The sequence below is a fragment of the Zonotrichia albicollis genome, chromosome Z, assembly GCF_047830755.1.
Source record: "Zonotrichia albicollis isolate bZonAlb1 chromosome Z, bZonAlb1.hap1, whole genome shotgun sequence".
NCBI classification, from domain to species: domain Eukaryota; kingdom Metazoa; phylum Chordata; class Aves; order Passeriformes; family Passerellidae; genus Zonotrichia; species Zonotrichia albicollis.
The window spans coordinates 79,402,619-79,423,556 of NC_133860.1; the positions used below are offsets into that span (position 1 = coordinate 79,402,619).

At 40.4% G+C, this 20,938-nt stretch overlaps 1 protein-coding gene across 1 annotated transcript; it reads left to right on the forward strand.

Annotated features, from left to right (window-relative positions):
- The first annotated feature begins 10,310 nt into the window (after positions 1-10,310).
- PHAX (phosphorylated adaptor for RNA export) lies at positions 10,311-19,787 on the forward strand. Its single transcript, XM_074532537.1, has 5 exons — positions 10,311-10,470; positions 12,491-13,110; positions 14,854-14,974; positions 16,748-16,831; positions 17,867-19,787. Exons 1-5 carry the CDS (start codon positions 10,375-10,377, stop codon positions 18,134-18,136), a joined length of 1,191 nt encoding a protein of 396 aa, XP_074388638.1. The 5' UTR covers positions 10,311-10,374; the 3' UTR covers positions 18,137-19,787.
- The last annotated feature ends 1,151 nt before the right edge of the window (positions 19,788-20,938 follow it).

The window sequence follows — 20,938 nt, forward strand, 5'->3', positions numbered from 1 at the left end:
CTGCAACCAGTGTTTTTGAAAATAATGCAGAAGTCTGCAACAAACAAACAAACAAACAAACATTTCTTCATATTACTATTTTGAATGAATAAATGAATGAATACATAAATAAATATTATTTATTCAGATTACTATTTTAAATAAATAAATATATCTATAAATAAATATTATTTATTCAGATTACATATGTATACGTATATGTATATGTATATGTATATGTATATGTATATGTATATGTATATGTATATGTATATGTATATATAAATATTATTTATTCAGATTACTATTTTTTCCCTCCTCACATGCTGCACCAAGGCAGAGAAGCTACCAAATTGCATGAAAATTGTGACTGGTATCTCCTATTTTTTAAAAAAATGTTTTTGAAAAGTCCCAGAAAGGCATCCAAACTTCAGCTCTGTGAGTAGTCCCATTGATAACAGAAGTGATATTATTTACTGATCAAAAACACTTCAGATTTATGTATTTTCTCTAAAGATAAAATCATTCTGAAAAAAACAGAAGTGGGAGCTTATTTTGCCAGCCATTTACTGTATTGAGAAAATGAGCACAAGGCATTCCTGGCATTTCTGTTTACATGTTTTGTTCACTCACTACTGGGAACTTTGTGTGTTTATTATTGCTTAACTTCAGGCGTGCTATTCTAACCTAATGATGATGAAGCTTGGCTGTGACTGGTTCTAAGGCCCAAATTTTTGCTGCAAGGAAGAAAGAGTAGCATGAAAAAAAGTTAATTTTTCTGGGAACTCCTTTTAAGCGGATAATAACTTAGGATTGTGGCATTCATGTGAAAACTGGAAACAAACAAACAAAAAACCCACGCTATAAAACATGTTCTATTTATGAACTGGTATCTTTTTATTACACTGTTTATAGATAGAAGAGATAAATCTGTGTGGCTAAAAGCTGTGTGATTATCCCACACTGTTTTCTGCTGCTTGATTTCAGCTTACCCACCACCCCATACATACACACAGAAAACCTGTGTGTTTCTAAGGTAGAAAACACTAAACACTAAATGTATTTATTTAGGGAATTTGAGACAAAAAGCGTTTCCTCTTTGCAGCTACTCAAACCTTACAAGCAGGTTGTAAATTTATTTTCAAGCTGCATAAACATATCAGGTAGGAAAGACTGTTGGACTGCTCAATTTCTGTGTAAAACAAAGGTGGTGGAAGATCAGTGCAAAAATGAACCTGACTGGACAGAAAGTTACATCTTAGTTAGGCAGGAGTTTGGTGTTTTGGTTTTTTTTAAGTAAATATCTATGTCTAATTAGCTAAGAAATATTTGACTGTAATTTTAGCTGGTTTTGATTTAGATCTATGTTGGCTGAAAGTAGAAAATCCTGATAAATTACCTCACTGCACCTTCAGAAAAGAACTCCAAGGACCCATACCCCTTAAAAGTCAATCAATTGCTGAAGAACAAAATTCAGTGAAGAGTGTTTTAATGGTCACCATATAACCAGAGATGAATTAGATGTCATCGAACAGGAAACGTATCTTGAGAGAGTTGAGGAGTTGAAGGCTTATGCACCCCAGAAAACTTGATTAATACACTGTAGGTGCAATAGGGGAACCACTTCATGGGTTTGTACACACAGAAAACTTAATTAATGGGATTGGTCTAAATTGGACTGAAAATTTGCTGTTTATCTGTACAAAACTTGGGGTATCCATTAAACAAAGATAGATGAGATCTTTTGGTAGTAATTAAAACACACAAATTACTTATGCCATCATTCAATAGGCAGACCTTTGGTAGTGTCTATAAAAAATCTTGCATGTTTTACTGTAAATAAATGCCTGAAAATGGTTGGGTTTTTGAAAATGTCTACAGTGAACAAATTTCCAATTTTAACTAAATTTGTTTTATTGGAATGTTCATCTAACAGCTTTTTGCTGTGAGATTTAAAACTCTTTGTTTCAGAATTCTCACTCAGCCGCCTGCTCTGTCTGCAGTCTCTGACAGAAATAACAAAAACTTATCAAGAGACTAATAAATAAAAGGGAGTAGCACAATCCTTCCTTCTCTCCAATAATCAAAATATTTATATTCTTATATTCAAGCTGCGGATAGCTCTGCAGCTCATTCAAGGACATTACCCTGCTTGACACTGGAAATGTTCTTATTTCTCACTCATATCTTTGAGGAAATAAAGCTGCTGTGCCTGTGAAAGTGGCAGCTCATTTACCAGAGCTCTTGATGTTCTCATCTCAAGGCCAGCTCCAAGCAACACCTGCTCCTGTGAGCACACTTAATAATGCTTGAGAGACCCTGACATGAACAAAGCTGCCTTTTGGGGGATTTTTCCTTTTTTACAGCCCTGGAACATGGCATTCTGAACAGCAGGCCTTGCACAGGAGCTGCCCTTCACAGCAAGCTGCCAGGGAGATCAGAGGAGGGGAGCAGAACAACAGCTGCAGATGTGATCTCCTCAAAAGGTTTTTGCCTCATAACTCATCCCAGGCTGGGATGAAAACAGGTGGAGGAGAAAAAAATATTATAATGGACATTTAACTTATTTCCTTATTTGTTTGTATGCATTGCAAAATCACCTTTTGCTGTTGTTGCCTTTTACATCAGAGCAACAGTGAGTGAACAGTTAGCCCCTGCTGGTTTACCCAAAAAAATTCTGCATGGAGATCCCTGTAATGGGGATAATGATTTAAAAGAGATAACAAAACTTTCACTTCTGAATAGCTCTGAGCAGCCAGGCTGGTTTTGTCAGTGAATATACAATAAGTAGATTTGATTGTCCATGGCTAGGATGGAGAAAAAATTCTGCTTGGGTCAATATATTGTAGTTAGAATTAATCTCAACTAATTAGAAAAAAATGTTTAGTGCTATACTATTATTATCATAATAATTTTTATTCTTATTTTCATCATCATTATTATTATTTTCATTATTATTCATTATCATCATCATTATCAAAATAAGTGTTTCAGTATAAAGTAAGATGTATAGCTGGAAAACCAATAAAAACTTCCTATTTCTTTCCCCCTTTCACTGAGAATGCATTCTTTGGGGGGGAAGAAAAGGAAAAAAAAAGTGTTGAAAGAGAACAGAAGTCTACAAACTTTTCATTGTCCCTAAAATCCTTACTTCAAGACCTTACAATCTACAGCAGTGAGATGCTGCTGTATCATCCCAGTTAGGTTTTTGTACATGCACAGTAATATGAGCTGTGGAATTATTATTTCTCCATGACAAAATCTCAGGAGACCATTTCATTTCATAAAAATAAATTTTACTGACAAAATTTAAACACTTGCATTCATTCTCTAATCACTCTAGAATAGAAAACAACGGAGATTACAATTTTCTTCCAAGGAGTGTAATATTTTAACTTCATTATTCATTTTTCTGTTCCAGAGGGAGACAAAAGAAAACTACAGGTTCTTCTCAGAGGCTCACCTCATCATGGAATAACTGGATGTGATATATGTATGAAAATGCATTTTCACAACTGCAAATCCATGGAGCAGCTCTGTTATCTCCCTGAATGCTACAGCCCAGTGTCATCTTCCAGCTTAGATCAGACTTTGTGGCTTGGGCAGTCTGACATACTCCTAAATATGGAAGCACCAGAAATCCAAATCAGTATTTACTTTGGGAGCAATCAACACAAAACATAACAAAAACCTCCAACATTTTTACATTCACTTAGTTGCTTTAGATTTACTGGAATGCACTGGAAAAAAATTAAATATTTTGGCACTTTACAATCTGTTTCCTGTTGGATCTCTTTCATCTAAATGTGGCACATCTGTGCTATTGATAAATGACTCAGCCTTTGTGAGCATTGTTACAAGTTCTGTTTAATGAGTTAATAATTGTCTATTTCCAAGTACAAAGGTTTAATATATTTTTTTAAACATGCTACAATGATTGTATTAATGCCTGTGAAACTCTTTGACAAAGTGACAAGGCTCATTTTGCCTTCCTGCTCACATATTTTTATCAGTTCAATTTACCTTTTTATCAGTGCAATTAACCTTTACTAACTCTTCACTGAAACCAAGCACTTACTTTTGAGAGCACATTTGAAGCAAAAAAGTTTTTCCAGAACTTCTTTCTGTTTTGTAAAACTTTTCAATTAAACTCTTTTTTATGCAGCCTTTGGGTCACACAGGACAGCAATGCTGTGAATAATAATAAAAGATGTGCCAGGAAGAAAATATGGAATGCAAACAGAAAAACTGCCAATTGGTGATTAAGTAAGAGTTCTACATGAGATTAGGACTAACATTGATTTCTGTGGTGGGTTGACCTTTGCTGGCCCCCAAGTGCTCTACCACTTCCAGAGGAAAGACAGGTGAGGAAAATAGAAAAAAATTAAGATGGAGACAGATTATTTATCTACTTTACAGGCAAAACAGGCTTGATTTGGTGGAATTTATTAAATTTCCTGCAAATTAATCATAACAGAGTAGGACAGTCAGAAACAAAAAAATAATTTAAAAACCCCAACCAAACAAAAAGCCACAAACATTAACAGCAACAACAACAGCAACAACAAAACACCCCCTCCCCCCAAAAAAAATTTAAGAAATTTAAAAGACCCCACACATCCCCACCAAAAAACCACTCCACATTCAAACACCTCCACCCCTCTATATCTAAAACCCTCAAAACTCTCCTTATGAAAACCCAGGAGATGGCTTCACATGCACTTCTTGTGCCTGTGTACATATTCATCTCCTTCAGTTTATGACCACTTTAAAGGATTGAATTTTCACTGGGATTTCACAATTGCATATTATAAATGCATTAGAAGGGTTTAATTTTCACGAACTGGCATTGTAAAAGCCTTCTCTTAACACAGGTATTTGTTACTGAATATTTGTAGGCTTGAGTATTTCTTTTTTTTTTTTAAGTGTTTTGATTAGCTGCATAAACCAAGAAGCATTCAATTGAACAAATCCTGTTGCAAAAGGAAGCACTGAGAACATTTCTGCTGTTCTGTTTCAAAGCCACGTTGAGGATGTTAACAGCCTGGCACGCCGCCTACATCTCAGGAATTCACGGCTGTTAAAAACAGGTATTTGCAGTGCTGGAGTCAGAGTGGGAGGATGAACACTTATGGCAGAGAACTCTGATTATCTGAAAAGTTTCTAGGTAAACTAAACTTATCTTTCATGCAGTGGAAGCACAGATGAAAAGCATCAGGTTGCTGCACCCCTCCTCAAGGTTTAGCTCCATCCTAAGGAGCACAAGTGTTCCTGAATAATGCCCTTTCCAACATCCTGCTGGGCTTGGGATGTACTGTGCCTGCTGAACAAATCGTTTAGTTTTATCAACACCAACTGGATCCTTTAAAACAAAAAAGAAAAGAAAAGAAAAAAAAAACACCTGGAGGAGTTAAGAGTCTTTTCTCTTGTGAATTCAGTTTGTGACGAGGTGAAGAAGCCATGACGACCTCGGTCGCTTTAATTAAACGCACACCTTGAAATAAATATTCTCCATCTGTTTGACTTGCTCATCAAGGCAGGCAAAACAGAATGGATTTATGGATTTCACAAACAAATTGATGACATTTTCTGAAATTTGTGCACCCTATCTGTGCAGCCAGTAAATGGTAAACATGAGTCACAGCTGCAAGGAGTATGGAATCATCCACTGGAGCAGGGAGGGAGTAATTTCCCACAATTTATTCCACTTGGTTTTAAAAATACTGCACATTTTGTTTCCATAGACATGAAATGCACTTGCTACAAAGTCAGCAGGACTCTGTCTTCTCAGAATGAAGCTTCTGCAACCAGAGATGGATCTTCTGAGCCTTATCTGCACCTAAAGTGATGAGACTCCACTCACACAAAACTGCAGTTACACAACAGAGAGCAGCCGCAGGCTGGCATAAACTACTTAATTATCTGATTTTTGAGTCTAATTATTATATGATATTATGATATAATAGATTAAATTATTTTTGGACGCGATATTTTGAAGGTGATATGCTCAATCAAAGGGTGTTTTTTAAGCTTTCTCTATCAGCTTAGTTAGGTAAGGGGAAAACTGAAGGTGTGCAAAAAAGTACATCAAGGAGACCCTGACTGAAATTAGTGTTTAACTAAGAATTTTTCTGCTCTTTCCCAAGGTCTTGCCTACCATCCCTACTATGCCTGAAGTGAGAAAACAAAATGTTCTTTACAGCTGCATTAAAAAAGGAAATAGGAAGACATGCCTCAATACAGAATGTTTATTTAGGAAATCAAGATATGGGGCTGTGAATCAGCTGGCTTTTCCTTTTTTGTTTTTAGTTTTTGGGGCTTTTTTTAATAGCAAACTGTACTGTTATCTGATTTATCTTACTGGGCCTGCTTCTGGATATTTTAAGAAGTGCCCAAATGAATTATTCTTCTGAACTTAAACTGGAAGTTCTGGTGGCTTCTTTGTGGTTTTTGCTCAGTGCCATGTACAGGTTATGCTGACATAGAGATCTCCTTCATGTGAGTTACTGAAGGATTACATTTTCCCTGTCCCACAGTTTCCCTTAACTTCAGCCCAGGAACTCCCTGTAACCTAGTGAAACTCCAGAGATATGATTTATTTGCAAATAAAATTAAAACCAGCTTTTTGGTAGAAGAGGATGTGACCAGTGCTATGCATCATTAAACACAATGGGAAATGAGGTGAGAACAGCACAGAAAGAAGCACACTATAATTTATCTCATTTTCACTGGGTTTCTTGAATAATTGTGAAGCACTGCAACATGAGTATCCTGAGGGACCAAACAGGGAAGGAGCTTTAACTGTTCCTGCTCTTTCTTCAGCTTTGTCAAGACAATAAGAAATTTAAGTCCAGGAGTGAAATTTTTAAGTAAAGTACCCATCCTAAGGTGCAGAAAAATGTCAAAGGCCTGACTGGAAAACTGAAAATGAGAATGGCTAATTGATAATGAGAAGTAGCTTCCAGTGACTTTCATTGCAGTTAAGTGTCCAAGCACTGAAAATCCAATTAGACTAGAACAGGGATTTTGAATGAGGCACTGATGGTTTGCAGTCCTCAGGTAAGAGAGCCTAAAATGCATAAAGGAAAAACAGTGTGCATGCATGGGCCTGTTAGTGGTGGGAGTGAAAATCTGCACTCTTAAATGTATTGGGTGTTCAGGGCCACATCACCAGGACCATAAATGCCCAGCTGTGATGTAACTCTTCTCAGGAAAATCACAGCTACGTTTGTTTTCCTGGAGTCAAGATGTTTCCAGTAGGAGCAACTTATCGACTGCGCTGTTTTATTTTTGTTAAAATGTACCTATCCAGCAGCTGGTATTTGCTGAAGAATTGTGAGGCATCTGCTTGGATTCGGGTTTTTTTTCTCTCAATCAGTAATTAATAATACCTCGAGCACTGGTATTACCATGCAATAATACCATCAGCTTAAATCTTCTTAGCTCCCAGATGTCCTTGAGTGGGGGATGCTAAGTCCTCTTTGTTCTTCTAAAACAGAAACACAGGATGGTTGGGGCTGGAAGGCATCTCTGGAGCTCATCCAGCCCAGGCTGGGTCACCAGGTGACACAGGAACAAATCCAGGTAGATTTGTGGTGCTTCCAGAGCGGGGTACTCCACCACTTTCCTGGGAAGCCATTCCAGTGCTCTGCCCCTCCAAGGAAAGAATTTCTTCCTCATGTTGTTGTTTAGTCTATTGCTCCTTGTCTTATCACTGGGCACCACTGAACAGAGGCAGAAACTGCCTTGGAGACATTTATATGCAATAATTAATTCCTTCATAGCCTTGTCTTCTCCACACCTTTATTTACCACATCCTTCAAGCTTATCAATTCCAGGATGCATTGAGAAGGAACCTCCTTCCTTTTGATCCGGCTTGAAAATACACCAATGTGAAAAACACCAATCTCTTGCTTTTAAAATTTTAAAAGTTTAATAGTAATGAAATGGTTCTAAAATAGTAATGCAATTAGAGTAATAATAATTTGGACAAATTGAATTAGGACAATATGAGACAATAATAAAAAAGGAGTTATGGACGTCTGGGTACCTTTTCTGGGCAACATAAGAGCAGAAAAAAAACACCCGTTAACAGAGGATTAACCCTTAAAAACAATAACCTGTTGCATATTCATACACCTCATACATGATATATAAATTCCATTCAAACACAGATTCTGTCTAGTCTGGGTCAACTTCTTCCTCTGGACCCTAACAGCATCTTTAGGGTTGAGCAAGGCGGGAAGAAGTTCATTTCTTCAGATAATGGGGCAATAAATTCCTTTTCTCTGAAAGATTCAGGTGTCCTGTGGATGCTATCTCACTGTGAGTCCTTTCTTTCCAAAAAAAGTATCCTACATAGCATAGTTTCTATTTTAACATTTTGTTATAACCTAAAACTATATTTACCACACTACTTAAAGAGAATTAATACACCATTACTTTCTAACACAACACATATAATATTCATTTTAATACTTGTGAAAAGCCAATCACAAAATGCTCATTTTTCACACCGAGATTCCACCCCAAAGAACACTCAACTCTTCACATCCCACACCCCCCAAACCCTTGTGCTGAGCAGCCCAGAGCCCCACAAGCCACCTGGGGCACGCTGTAGGGCCGATAACACTCTGCGTCCTTCCACCACCAGGTGTGGGAACCCACAAAATCAGAGGGTTTGGGGAAAGCTGCAAAGGGCAGGCCCCAGAGACAGCGGGACTGTGATGGGAGCTAAGCAGCAGCCATGAGATTGGTCAGCAGGAAAATTATGTAAGTAGAAAAGCAAGGACAAATAGAACAATGATGTGTGTATTAACACTTGTCTAGAATAACTCCCCAAGCTACAGAAAAGTTTCTCTAGCAAGATATTAGGAAGTTTGAAGCTTAATAATGGAGCTCTGTGCATTGTGTTTTAAGGCTCACAAGCAGGTATTGTGTTTGAAATAAGCAAGCATTGTTTAACCAAAGGTACGTGTGCTTACAGTGGTTGGATAGAACTACTGTCAATGTGCTTTTGCTTTGTGTGATTGGTCAAAAAACTTATAAAGTGAGTTGTGACATTGAGTTCTGTGTCTGCTGCCCGGGATGTGAGCTGCTGGCATCTTCCCATTGTCACAGCCATGTATTGTGATGCTGGGAAATCAAACAGCTCGAGGCAGTTCCTCAGCAGCCCCGTCCCGTTTGTGATTTGTACACAGACCCCGGCCGGCGAAATGAGGCACTTCTGTAAGAGCTGAAATGAGAGATGTGGGGCTCCAGGGGCTCTCCAAAATGCAGTTTATTCCATCCAAGGTGTCACAGCAGCCCAAGACTGTGGGTGACAGAGCTGTGCCCACAGCTGTCAGCTGCAGCTGCAGGCAGGCCTGGACACCCTTTGGTTTTGGTTACAATGCATTCTATACTTTACTTTTGGTTACAATGCATTATATACTTCTTTTTGCTGAGCATCTTAATACAGTAGAACCAATCTACACCTTGTTATCTATAGCCTATCATAACTACTATAATTACCATATTCATGTTACTGTTCTCCAATCACTAAAAGTTAGTACATTACAGTTTAAGCTAGAAGTTGTTATTCAGTTTTCTTGCAGTGGAAAATCCTGAGACCTTTTTTCTGCTTGCAGCTTTGCTGGCTTGTTTGCCTGTGCTCTCTTTCTGCTTGATAAAAACATCTTGTTTGAGTGGGTTTATCCTTTGCTCTAAAGCCATAAAAACCCCTTCTAACTAAAACACCCTTTGCCTTCTTGGTTATGCAGTAAGACTGGCTCAGCAATTCTTTTCTTCCAGATCCAAACTTGCTTCCCATCTCTATTCTATTACAGTGGTTTTAGACGGTCACTGTGGTGAGAGAAGGACGAGAATCTTGTTTCTTGATCAGAAGGCTTGATTTATTCATATATGATATATAATACATTATAACTATACTAAAAAGAAAAAGAAGTTGCAGAGAGCTGCTCAGCTAAGAATAGAATAGAAGGAATGAATAACAAAGTTCTATGTCTAGGGAATCTGTCCCTGAGCTGCTCTTGTGATTGGCCTTTAATGGTACACATGGAAGATGAGCCAATCACAGGGGCACCTGCTACATTTCACAGCAGCTGATAACAATTGTTTACATTCTTCTTCTGGGGCTCTGCTTCCCAGAAGATAGACAAATGTAAAAGAAAAGATTTCTATGAAAAAATGTCTGCGACACTATTCTTTCATCAGACTCTACATTTAAAAATCTTTCTGCCAAGCATACATATCTGCGAGACTTTCTTGTCAAACTTTCATCCTTCCCAACATATTTCCATAGGGCAAGAGCCGGGAAGGAGGAGCCGCAGCCGCCCGGCCCCGGACGGACGCGCTATCCCGCCCCGCCGCCGCGCTCCTCCCTTCCGCCGGGACATGGCGCAGGAGCTGCGAAGCATGGACGGCGACGTGGAGGACGGCGAGCTCTCGGGCTCCGACTCGGACATGCCCGGCGCCGGCTCCCCCGGACAGGTGAAGGCGGGCAGCGGCCGGAGCGCCGGGCGGGGAGCGCCGGGCCGGGGGCACAGCGGTGCGGGAAGGCCGCGGAGGCCGCGCCTCAGGGGGTTTTGGCGCCGTGGGGCGCTCATTCCCGGGCTGCTGGCTTCTCCCGGGGCTTGTTGGCATCTCCCGGGGCTGCTGGCTTGGCTGTCCCTGCGGTGGTGGCTGTCCCTGCGCTGGTGGCTGTTCTTGCTTTGGTGCTGGCTGTCCCTGCTTTGGTGGCTGTCCTTCCTCGGTACCTCCGGGGCCTCCCCGCGTGGTGCGCGGGAACAATGGGGACAGCGGCGACCGTGAGGGCGAGCGGCCGGAGGAGCGCGCAGGAGAGCCCCGAGCGCTGCCGGCTGCCAGCGCCAGCAGCCCGCGGCTCTTCGTGCCTGGGTAGAGAGGCCAGCGCTGTCCCCTTGTCTCTCTCTATGTCCCCGTTGTGTCCCCTCCGCCACCAGCCCGAAGTCCCCAGGACAGGGAGGAGCTGCAGCCAGGCCAGAGGAGGCTCCAGCACGGGCACAGGGATGGAGCAGCTCTGCCGGCAGCAAAGGTGCCACGGCTGCCATCGCTCACCCGGGCACCAGAAGCTTTGGGCTGAGCTCAGGGCGGCCTCGCAGGGCCCCGAGGGGCCGCGGCAAAGATGGACACGGACAATTGCCGAGGGCCGCGGGGACGGCAGCCGGGGAATGGCTCCCGGTGCCAGAGGGCAGGGCTGGCTGGGATCTTGGCAATGAGGAATTGTTCCCTGGTAGGGTGGGCAGGCCCTGGCACAGGGTGCCCAGAGCAGCTGGGGCTGCCCCTGCATCCCTGGCACTGCCCGAGGCCGGGCTGGACACTGGGACAGTGGGAGGCGTCCCTGCCGTGGCAGAGCTGGCACTGGATGGGATTTAAGATCCCTTCCAACCCAAACCAGTCTTTGATTCTCAGAGGATATGAGGAACTTAATCTGTGAGGAATTTTTACTAAGAGTGTGAGGTATTCACAGCAGTGTACAAACAGGGAAAGATTTCAAAGATCAGTGTATGACACTATATGCATAACAAATTTTATTTTCTCCAGTTATTTTGATCTCTGCGATGTAGCTCTGAGAAATCAGAGAAGTTTTTTACAGAAATGCTCAGTCTTTTTTTATTGATGCTGTGTTTATGGTTGTTGCATTACACTTGAAGTTAAAAGTTTGTATGTCATAATGTGGTAAGTTGAATGCTTCCCTTTTCTGACTGGAGAAAGAAGAAACAGCACCGTGTCGATGAAAACAGTGAGACTAAAGAAGGAATTTTCATTTCACCTGAAAGTGAAGGAAGAGATCTTATTTTGAAAGATAATGGGACAGCATATAACTTTATGGTAAAAACTCAGTCACGGAATGACTGGAATTAGGAGTAAAAGCATTTCTTGAGTATTTTTATATCATAAGACATAGTTAAACCGTGGTGTCTTGTTGGTTTAAAGGAGGAAAAGTGGGTGGTTCTGTAAAGGTTCTGCTGTCCCCAAGTTGGTCATGTGCTGTCATGACTGAGGGATCACAGAACACTCTTAGTCTGAGCACCATCCCGGTATTGTGGGTTTGATTTGGGGGTTTATTTTTTGGGCATTTGGTCTTCTCCCTTAAACCTGCAGAGAGATTATTAACATCTCTGATGTTACACAAAGTTCTGGTTGCTTGCTGTGTTGTTCTGGTATTTTCCTGTTCTTAGAGCCTGCTGTGCGTCTTGCCCCGTTTGCGCATATTCGCCGCTTTTCCAGTTCTATAGTAATTTTTGCACAGCGAAGTTTGCCTCAAGGGGAAGGGCAGCTCCTGATGTTTTTCTGTGTCAGCCGTGCTCTATTTCATGCTCAGGCACTCAAAATGCAGCAGTTTCAAGGGATGCTCCTGTGCTGTGGCCCAGGAGATGCTCATGGAGGTCTGCTTGGCCACAAGGGCCAGAATTACATATTTTAGCTAATGGACGACTTGATAGCTCTTCTAATTATTAATAATGGGTTTCAATTTGCATTTTAATTGCAGAAGCTGCACGCTGGCAGTGATTCCTGCCGGCCCTTCCAGAGCAGCCTCTCATGCTGTGCTCCCAGTGTTCCTTACAGGACCACCAAGAGCCTGGACTCCAGCGAGGAGAGCGGCTCCGACTCCGACGACGACGGCTGCCTGTGGAAGAGGAAGAGGCAGAAATGCGTCAACTTCTCCTCTGCCAAACCCGAGCCCTTCGAGCTCAGCCAGAGCCACCAAAAACAGACTGCTGTGCACGGGAAGAAGGTCAACAACATCTGGGGCGCCGTGCTCCAGGAGCAGAACCAGGATGCCGTGGCAACCGAGCTTGGGATTCTGGGCATGGACGGTTCAATTGACAGGAGCAGGCAGTCTGAGACTTACAACTACCTGCTGGCTAAAAAGCTGATGAAGGAAGCCCAGCAGAAGGAGGCAGAGACTTTGGATAAGGAGCTGGATGAGTACATGCACGATGACAAGAAGACGTGTCCAGCAGAGGAGGAGAACGGGCAGGGCTTCCTCAAACGGAAGAGGCCTGTGAAAGACAGACTGGGGGAAAGGCAGGAGATGAAATACAAGGGAAGGTATGAGATCACAGAGGAAGATTCGGAGGAGAAAGTGGCAGATGAGATTGCTTATCGGTGAGTTAAAAAATGGTGCATCTTCACTAAGTATTGGTGGTTGCTAGAAAGAAGTGGGGGGAAAGTTGCCCTGCTGCTAAATGAGGTGTCACAGCGGATTGATGCCTCAGGTTTTGGCTTTTATATTTCTCAGATTCTGTGCTGCTTTAGTGTGTTCTTCTCAGCTTCGTATTAGGGGATGGTGAGTTCTCTTCACAGAGTAGGAACTCAGAACAATTCCTGCTCTACCTGGGGACCAAGGACTGGTGATCCAGATCTCAGGCCCAACAGCATAAACAATGTGGACTGAAGAGAGAAAAACAAGCAGGATAGGACTTAGGGGCTGGAGCTGCAATTGGACAATTAACTTCAATGTGCAAATGGAGCAGAGCTTATAAAAGGAGAGACCCTGTGACTGGTTGTCCATTTTTATGACCATTTTGCCTTCAGCTGGGGTGTGGCCCTGGCTGGGCTCTTGTGCTGCCCAAGATGTGTCCATTGAGGCCTTGTAATAAATCCCTACTTTATTCTTTAACTCTGTCTAGACTCTCCTCTAGGTCAGCTTTCTCAAGGCATAAAGATGACAAAAAGCATTTCCAAAATCCTGGGATAAAAATGCATCACTGTGGCTGGTGATCTTGCAGAAACATCCAAATAATACTGCCTGTTTCTTCGAATTATTATATTTTTACTTACAGAGCCACTAGGGTAGTTTGTTATTTAGGAGCGGGGCAAGGAAAAATACTGCTTCTCATTATACAGATTTAGTAGTGGCCTTCTTTGGGAAATACCCAGTGGTTGTTTCGAGTTTGACACTAATGCACACATGCTGTGGTCACAAAAAAAATCTGTTCTAAACCTTGAAACTAGATAACTTGGGCAGTGCAGTGTTTTGGATGGAGTTAAACTGCCATGCTCCTCTTTTAAGTGGTGCAAGGGAAGAAAATTACGTTAAATGGGAAATAAGACTTAGAATATTTACTGACAGCTGGACATTTAAATAAAACTTGGGTTTATTGGTCATAATTGTTTTTGTACATGTGGTATTAGTACATAAATTAGTTATTAATGCTATTAATAGTTCTGGGTAGTTCCTCATTTCTTAATTTGAAAAGTTTAAACATATTTCTTGCAATAAACTCCTTTTTGTTGTATGCAGCTTCATTGAAATAGGACAGAAGCCTCTTTTTTCTAATTGTAGTAGCAGTGGCACTGAGCTGTATCAGTAGGGTTCTGTTGTAGTGTAATTTTTTTGTTGTTTTGTTTGCTTTTTATAGATTATTGCAGATCAGTCAATAAATTATTTCTTCTTTGTTATGTAGGTTTGACTGAAATGGCACATGATACAGGGGAACTTTTATACTTCCTGTTTTGTCCAGTTGCTGATTGAACTGTAAAAAGTTAATTTTAACTGTTAAATGCACAAGAAGCTTCTATATTTTGATTTCAGAGGTTTATGCAGGTCTTTGCAGTTTCGTATTTGGTTTGATACTTCACATGTCAATAGAAGGAAAATAACCACTCAAGGCGTTTTCATTGAAACAAGTTTTCAAAATGCATGCTGCAGGGAAAAAACATGCTTCAGAAGCTCAGTATTTTGAAATCTGATTCAGTAAACCATTTAAACACATTTGAACGCATAGACTCTTCTGCACGAAATGAATTATTCATTGTGGAAGTTCCACAGTCAGTTACACTCAAGGAATTGTCTTGACAATAAATGTGCCTCTTTTTTTTTTTTTTATTTTTCCCCTGTCTGTTCAGACTTTGTGAGCCAAAGAAAGACTTAATTGCTCGAGTAGTGAAAATAATTGGGAAGAGAAAAGCCATCGAGCTGCTGATGGAAACAGCTGAAGTAGAGCAGAATGGTGGGCTGTTCATCGTGGTAAGGAAAATGTCATCCTGTGGGGCAACAGCTCTTTACTTGTGGAATTTTCACACTTATAGAATTTTCACTCAAGTTTCTTGTGCTGGACATGTTCTCCTGGAGTTTTATGGCCTTCCCTTGCCAACATAAAAAAGTAATCTGTGTAACCCCTAAAAAAATGATCTATGTAACCTCCCAACAGGATTTGAGCAAACAATAAGATGAATGAACGTGGAAATTACCCAGGTTCTTGTGCTGAGTCTGGTGTCTGACTTGCAGGGATAATGTTGTGTCTGTTACTGTGCCTCTCCTTGGAATCCTTCCCTCATCCTTGAGGATGAAGGATTCTCAGGTTTGAATAAAACCCAGCATTTTCAACATCCTAGTTTCAGAATACCTCCCAAAAGGAAAACTGTTAGCTGTGTTAGGGAGCCACTGGATTGTGTATTAGGAGAGAAAAGCTGAGCTCTGATTTCTGTTAAAAATAGTGTTAAAAACCCCTTGGTATACTCCTTGGTTAGGTTGTCTGTTATTGTTCTTGTTAAATAATGAGCCTCAGTGCAAAAAACACAGTGGGTAAGTAAAGCTGTGGGTGAGGAAAAAGTGGGCAAGAATGAGGAATTGCTTTCACTTGATTACAAGTTTTAAGTTACATCCCTTGGAAGTAGAGAGGAGGCAAAAAACAAGTAGGAGAGCACAATCAAAAAAAACTGTAAATAAACTAAATAAAAAACAAAACAAAAAAACCCACCTTCCTCTTTCATAAAACAAAAGGCAACAAATTCCAGCTGTCTTAGTTGTGTTAGAAGCATTCCATTGTCTTGAAAGTGAAATTAAAAAGTGTTCAACAGAGGAGATGAAGGGACACAACTCCTGGTGGCACAGGTTGCTTTGGGAGCAGATCAGAGTATACTCTTTGAAAGAAGGCAGATCACAAAAGGCACCATGAAATGCAGGTGATAAAAAGATGTTCACATGTGCTGTTTCAAGAGCCTACTTAAAACCTGACCATCCCTCTTGGAATTTTTAGATTATATAGTACATTATTTATCAGGAAAGTATCACACTTTGCACTGGTGTCATCCACTTTTTTACTGGAGTAAAAGCAGTGTTTTATACTGCAAATTTTAATTGAATAATAATAGTTAGCACTTGTAATTTACAGAGGTTTCAAAGCTGAGCCCTTTCCATGCGGTGCTGTTGCTGCACTGAAAACTTGTGGGTCGAACATGTGGTGGGGAGGAATTTTAAAGTACAGGTTGTGTTTCCTGTGTTTTCAACAGAAATGCAAAATCCTTCGGTATTTTTCAAGTTGTAGCATTTCTGAGCACAGGAAATTATTTAAAAAGTCTGGGATCAACATAATTTTGTTATATTTGTTTCAGACATTTTACTGGGCCTATGTGTTAGGAATGCTCTGAGTTTTTAACCTACTGCATAACTTGTTGCAGATAGCTGTGAGAGTAGTTAGAATATTGTTTGTATTTTGTTTCTTCACTACCAAAATCAGGTTTAGTGTGTAGTTTTAATAATTTTACATTATATTCTAAGGGAATTTTTTTGTAACTTCATTATTTTACTGTCCAGATTTAGCAGGCTTATTGTTGACGTTCATATGACTAATTCAGTCAAAAATGAGACACAGCCAAGGTTATTTTCATCTGGTATTTGACACACCAGAACTTAAATTGGCTATATTCTGCCTCAACACTGAGAGTTGCTTTAGGGCTATTTTTTTGTCAAAACTTAGCATTAAGCTTGCTATTCCTAATTTCCTCTCTCCCTATTTAGAATGGCACCCGGAGAAGAACACCTGGGGGTGTTTATTTAAACCTGCTGAAGAACACACCAAGCATCAAAGAAGAAAAAATCAAGGTAAAAATGTCAGGAGTTCAAATGTACATTCTCATTTGGGTTTTTTCTTCCTACTAGAAATACCATGACTGAAGCTCTCTAACTTCTAACAAATGTAACTGTGTATTCCATTGAAACCAGGCTTTCACATTCAAAAGACAGCAAAAGATAAAAAATCTACTCAAAAATTATTAAATTGCCATTAAATAAGCAGAGAGAACTCATTTTTGCATGTTGCCAGTCTCAAAAACCTGTTGAGGAAGATGAGGTTGTGGAGTCTGGCAGAGGTAAATGTCAGATTTTCCTGGTTTGTAGATTTGTGTTCTTTACAGCAAAGCTGTCCACATTGTGTTTCTCCCCTTGGAGCTTTGTGTCATTGTGCATGGATTGAGTGCAGGTCTCCCAGCAGAATATTTTTGTCCTGTCTACTCCCAACTGTGGCACCAGGCAGAATTTCTCTTTAAACCAGTTGATGGTCTGAACCTAATCTGAATTGCTCACTGGGCTCATCTGTGGTGCTCTTTAAATCAGTTTTGTAAGCTTGTAAATACTATTTCTCTGAGATCTTTTAACTTAGCGTAGAAAATACCAACTTTTTTTTTTGTGGCATATGCTACTTTTTTAATAGAGTTTTTATTAGAGTTTTTATTTTGCTTATAGGTGGGTACAGGTAATTCTGTAAACCTTTCCAGAGTCTGGTACTGGGAATTGAGAAAAAAGTCTACTTTGTGTCAACATTGAAATTGTTTGAAGAAAAGAAAAAGAGAAAGGGAAATAAAACTCCAACATCCTTCCATAGCTTGCAGTGGTCAGAAAAAAATTTTAAAAGTTGCAAGCCTGATCACTTTACACTATTAGAAAGTAAATACTCTGTTCTACCCCTTTTCCTTAAATGCAGCCTTTTCTCACACTTCTGCTCTCAATAACAAGTGGCTTAGTTAAATATCAACCAGTATCTTAAGTATTTTCTTTTTATTACTTCACCTTTTTTTTTTAGTAAATACCACTAAAACGAATATGCAAATATATTTTGCTGTTTACTTCTTTTCTTTCAAGGAAATATTCTATCTGGAAAACCAGAAGGAGTATGAAAACAAGAAAGCTGCCAAGAAGAGGAGGATACAAGTTCTGGGGAAGAAGATGAAGAAGGCCATCAAGGGGCTTAACCTGCAGGAATATGATGATGCATCTCGTGAGACTTTTGCCAGTGACACAAACGAGGCTCTGGCTTCCCTGGACGACCTGCAGGAAGGGCACCACGAGGCAAAGATGGAACCTGAGGATACTATTGAAATTGATAATGCCCACGATTTGGAGATCTTTTAGTTACTAGTGACATTCTTGATAGCAGAGTCTCTATAAAAACATGTTAAATGAGGCTTTCTTGTAATCCCATGGCTTCTTGTTTTCAGAGCATGGGGAATACTTGATGCTGAAGAACAGGAGGTAATTCTTAGCTAAATTTAACAGCATGAAAGACTTTTAATTGTCCTGTTACTTGTTTGCTGAGTCCTCAGAAACTGTTAAGATTTTTCTAGATAAGAGCCCTGCGTCACCTTAGGAAGTGTTTCTAGTCACATGTTAGGTTTAGGAATTAAGGCTGTGTGTCTTAACCAAATACTTCTCATTTAATTTGCTGGAGTACACAAAGTCATCAGGTGAACAATGCTCTTTACTACAGATGAACAGAAAAAACAGAATAATTTTAGTCTTGATATAAATGATCGTATATTCTTCATGTGGCAGTGTATTGACAAAAACAGTATTTATAGGTTTAAGACCTGTAAAAACAGATTGGTTTGTGAAATAATTTTAGTGGTCAGTGACCTTTGAATAACAACTTCGTAAATAAGCAGTATTGAGTAATGTATGCTTCAGATTTCTGCAGTATTTTTAATCTTTGTATTTCAGTGGTGACTTGAGCTTCCAGTCTGTTCTGTCTAAACATTTTCCATGATTAGACACACACCTAAGTTCCATGGATCTTTTTGTTTGCAGACAAACACAATTGAAAGCCTTCAGAGTAGTGAGATTTTGCTGAGCTGTGTTCCCTTCAAAGGTCTGTAGACTGTACATGGAGATATAAACCCTTTACTTTGCAGTTCTTGTTTCTGTCCTCCTCCTGTGCGCAGTGAGATATGTTCAGCTTTCAGAAGATCTGGAGTTTTTCTGTGCTGACTCTTGCAGGGGATATTTTTTTTTTTATTATTTACTTGATGCAGGAAACTGTTGTGTAGTTTGTTATTTTGGCTGAAAACAATTTTTATGTTGAGTATTGTTTTGAATATAGCTGAAGAACATGTGCAACACTGATACCTATGTTTAAAGTATTGTGTCACTAATAAGTTGTGGCTTTTTTTGTGAGTAGACACTATTCAGCCCAACTTTTGCCCATAAATTTTGTTCACCTTTGAGTCCTTGAGTTTCAGAAGGAAAGTGTGTCACTAAAACACATCATCTGTTTATAAGACTGAACAATTCAGTACTGCCAAGATCTGGCATTTAAAGAATTGCAGCATTTGAAGGAACATTTCTTACACATAACAGCACATTCCATTACCTGCCTTAGTAAACCTGGGTTTTGATTTTTCTGCTTTTTATCTGTTCACATGTCAGAGCTCCTAATCGTTAAAAAGTTAATCAGATGTGCAGCATGCCTTTGCTGGTAGTAGTTGCTCGTGCTGAAATAACAAAAATTCTTATTTTTTCATTAATTTTCCTAACCAGTGATGGTCAGAGTAAACTGGTAACTCCTGTGTGGGAAACAGAATTTTGTGCTGTTTAATTGCTTTGAGACTGTACCATTTCATCCTGGTTTTGGGAACTGCTTGGGGATATGTCTTATCTCTTTTCTGGATAGAATCAGCAAATTGTAACGTTGGTTTCAGCAACTTTTTTTTCGTTATGTAATTTGCACTGTGTATTTTTTTAGTGTTAATATTTCTAACACTGATTTCCCAGGAAAGGGGTACTGAAACGGTGTGTAAATTCTTGTCTTTAACAAAAGGGTGATACGGGCATTAAGCAATTGAGAGGGCAGTGAGGGTGGGGAGGGGGCCTAGGGTCTGAGGGCACTTGGAGCTGCAGGAGACTGAGGGGAAGCTCCTTGGGGTCTTCTAAATCCTCAGGAGGGGAAGATGAGGGGCAGGCACGGATCTTTTCACTCTGCTGACAGGACCTGAAACCTGAAGCTGGGTCAGGGTTTTCAGGTTTAGGTTGGGTATCAGGAAAAGGTTCCTCCCCCAGAGGGAGGTTGGGCACTGGAACAGGTTTCCCAGGGCAGTGGTGAGAGCACCAAACCTGACAGAGTTCAGGGAGTGTTTGGACAGGGTGGGATTGGTGGGGCAGGGAGCTGGATTGGGTGATCCCTTCCAACTCAGCAGATTCCATGGTTCAGTTCCTGTTACCACTGCTACATCTGCAGTTTATTTTCATGAGAATGCTATATTTTTGTCAATAAGAGCTACTTCGCAAAAATATCAGGCTACAGGACAAATAAGAGAGCAGGAGGTGTTTTCCATGTGCCTCCAAAGAAAAAAACACATACTTTTTTAGACTGTTAGAATCATTCCACAGTTCAGTTTCCTCACAGTGTCCAAGAGACCTTTTCTTACCTCATGGTTGTTCTCTGTTTTCCCTGTCTTTCAGTGGAAGCCTTCCAAAAGCCAAGCCAGTTCAAGATGATGAGCAGCCAAGTCTTCAGGCTTGGTGCACCAGCAATCTTGTGTTCGGTATCAAACAGGTTGCATTAAGCAGCACCAGTTTCTATGTGGTGCTGCAGTTGTGACAGAATTTCTTTCTCAGCTCCTAATTAATCACCTTCAGTCTTCCTGGGCTGATCCCTGCACAGGGATCTTGTTTTTTTTTTTTTTTTTTCTGGGAGCAGATCTGTGTAGATTTTGGTAGCTAATGTTCTGCAGACAAAAAATGCAAGCAATGCAGGTTGGGGTTTGAGCTCTTCAGGTTTCTCTGATGAGCAGAGGTTGAGTCTTACCATGATAAGAAAAGTTCTCAAAACCTTTTTATCTGTTCCCAGATATAAAGGAACATCCATCTGTTCCCAGAGCAGCCAAGGACAGAATATTTGCCTGTTTTTTGAGAAAACGGTCTGAGAATCTTGTTGTTTAT

Bases quoted from the DNA above. Each gene is read 5' to 3' on its own strand.
- PHAX (XM_074532537.1), top strand. From the start codon at position 10,375: ATGGCGCAGGAGCTGCGAAGCATGGACGGCGACGTGGAGGACGGCGAG. The intron at 10,471-12,490 runs GTGAAGGCGGGC...TTTTAATTGCAG, and splicing joins GCGCCGGCTCCCCCGGACAG to AAGCTGCACGCTGGCAGTGA. The intron at 14,975-16,747 runs GTAAGGAAAATG...CTCCCTATTTAG, and splicing joins ATGGTGGGCTGTTCATCGTG to AATGGCACCCGGAGAAGAAC.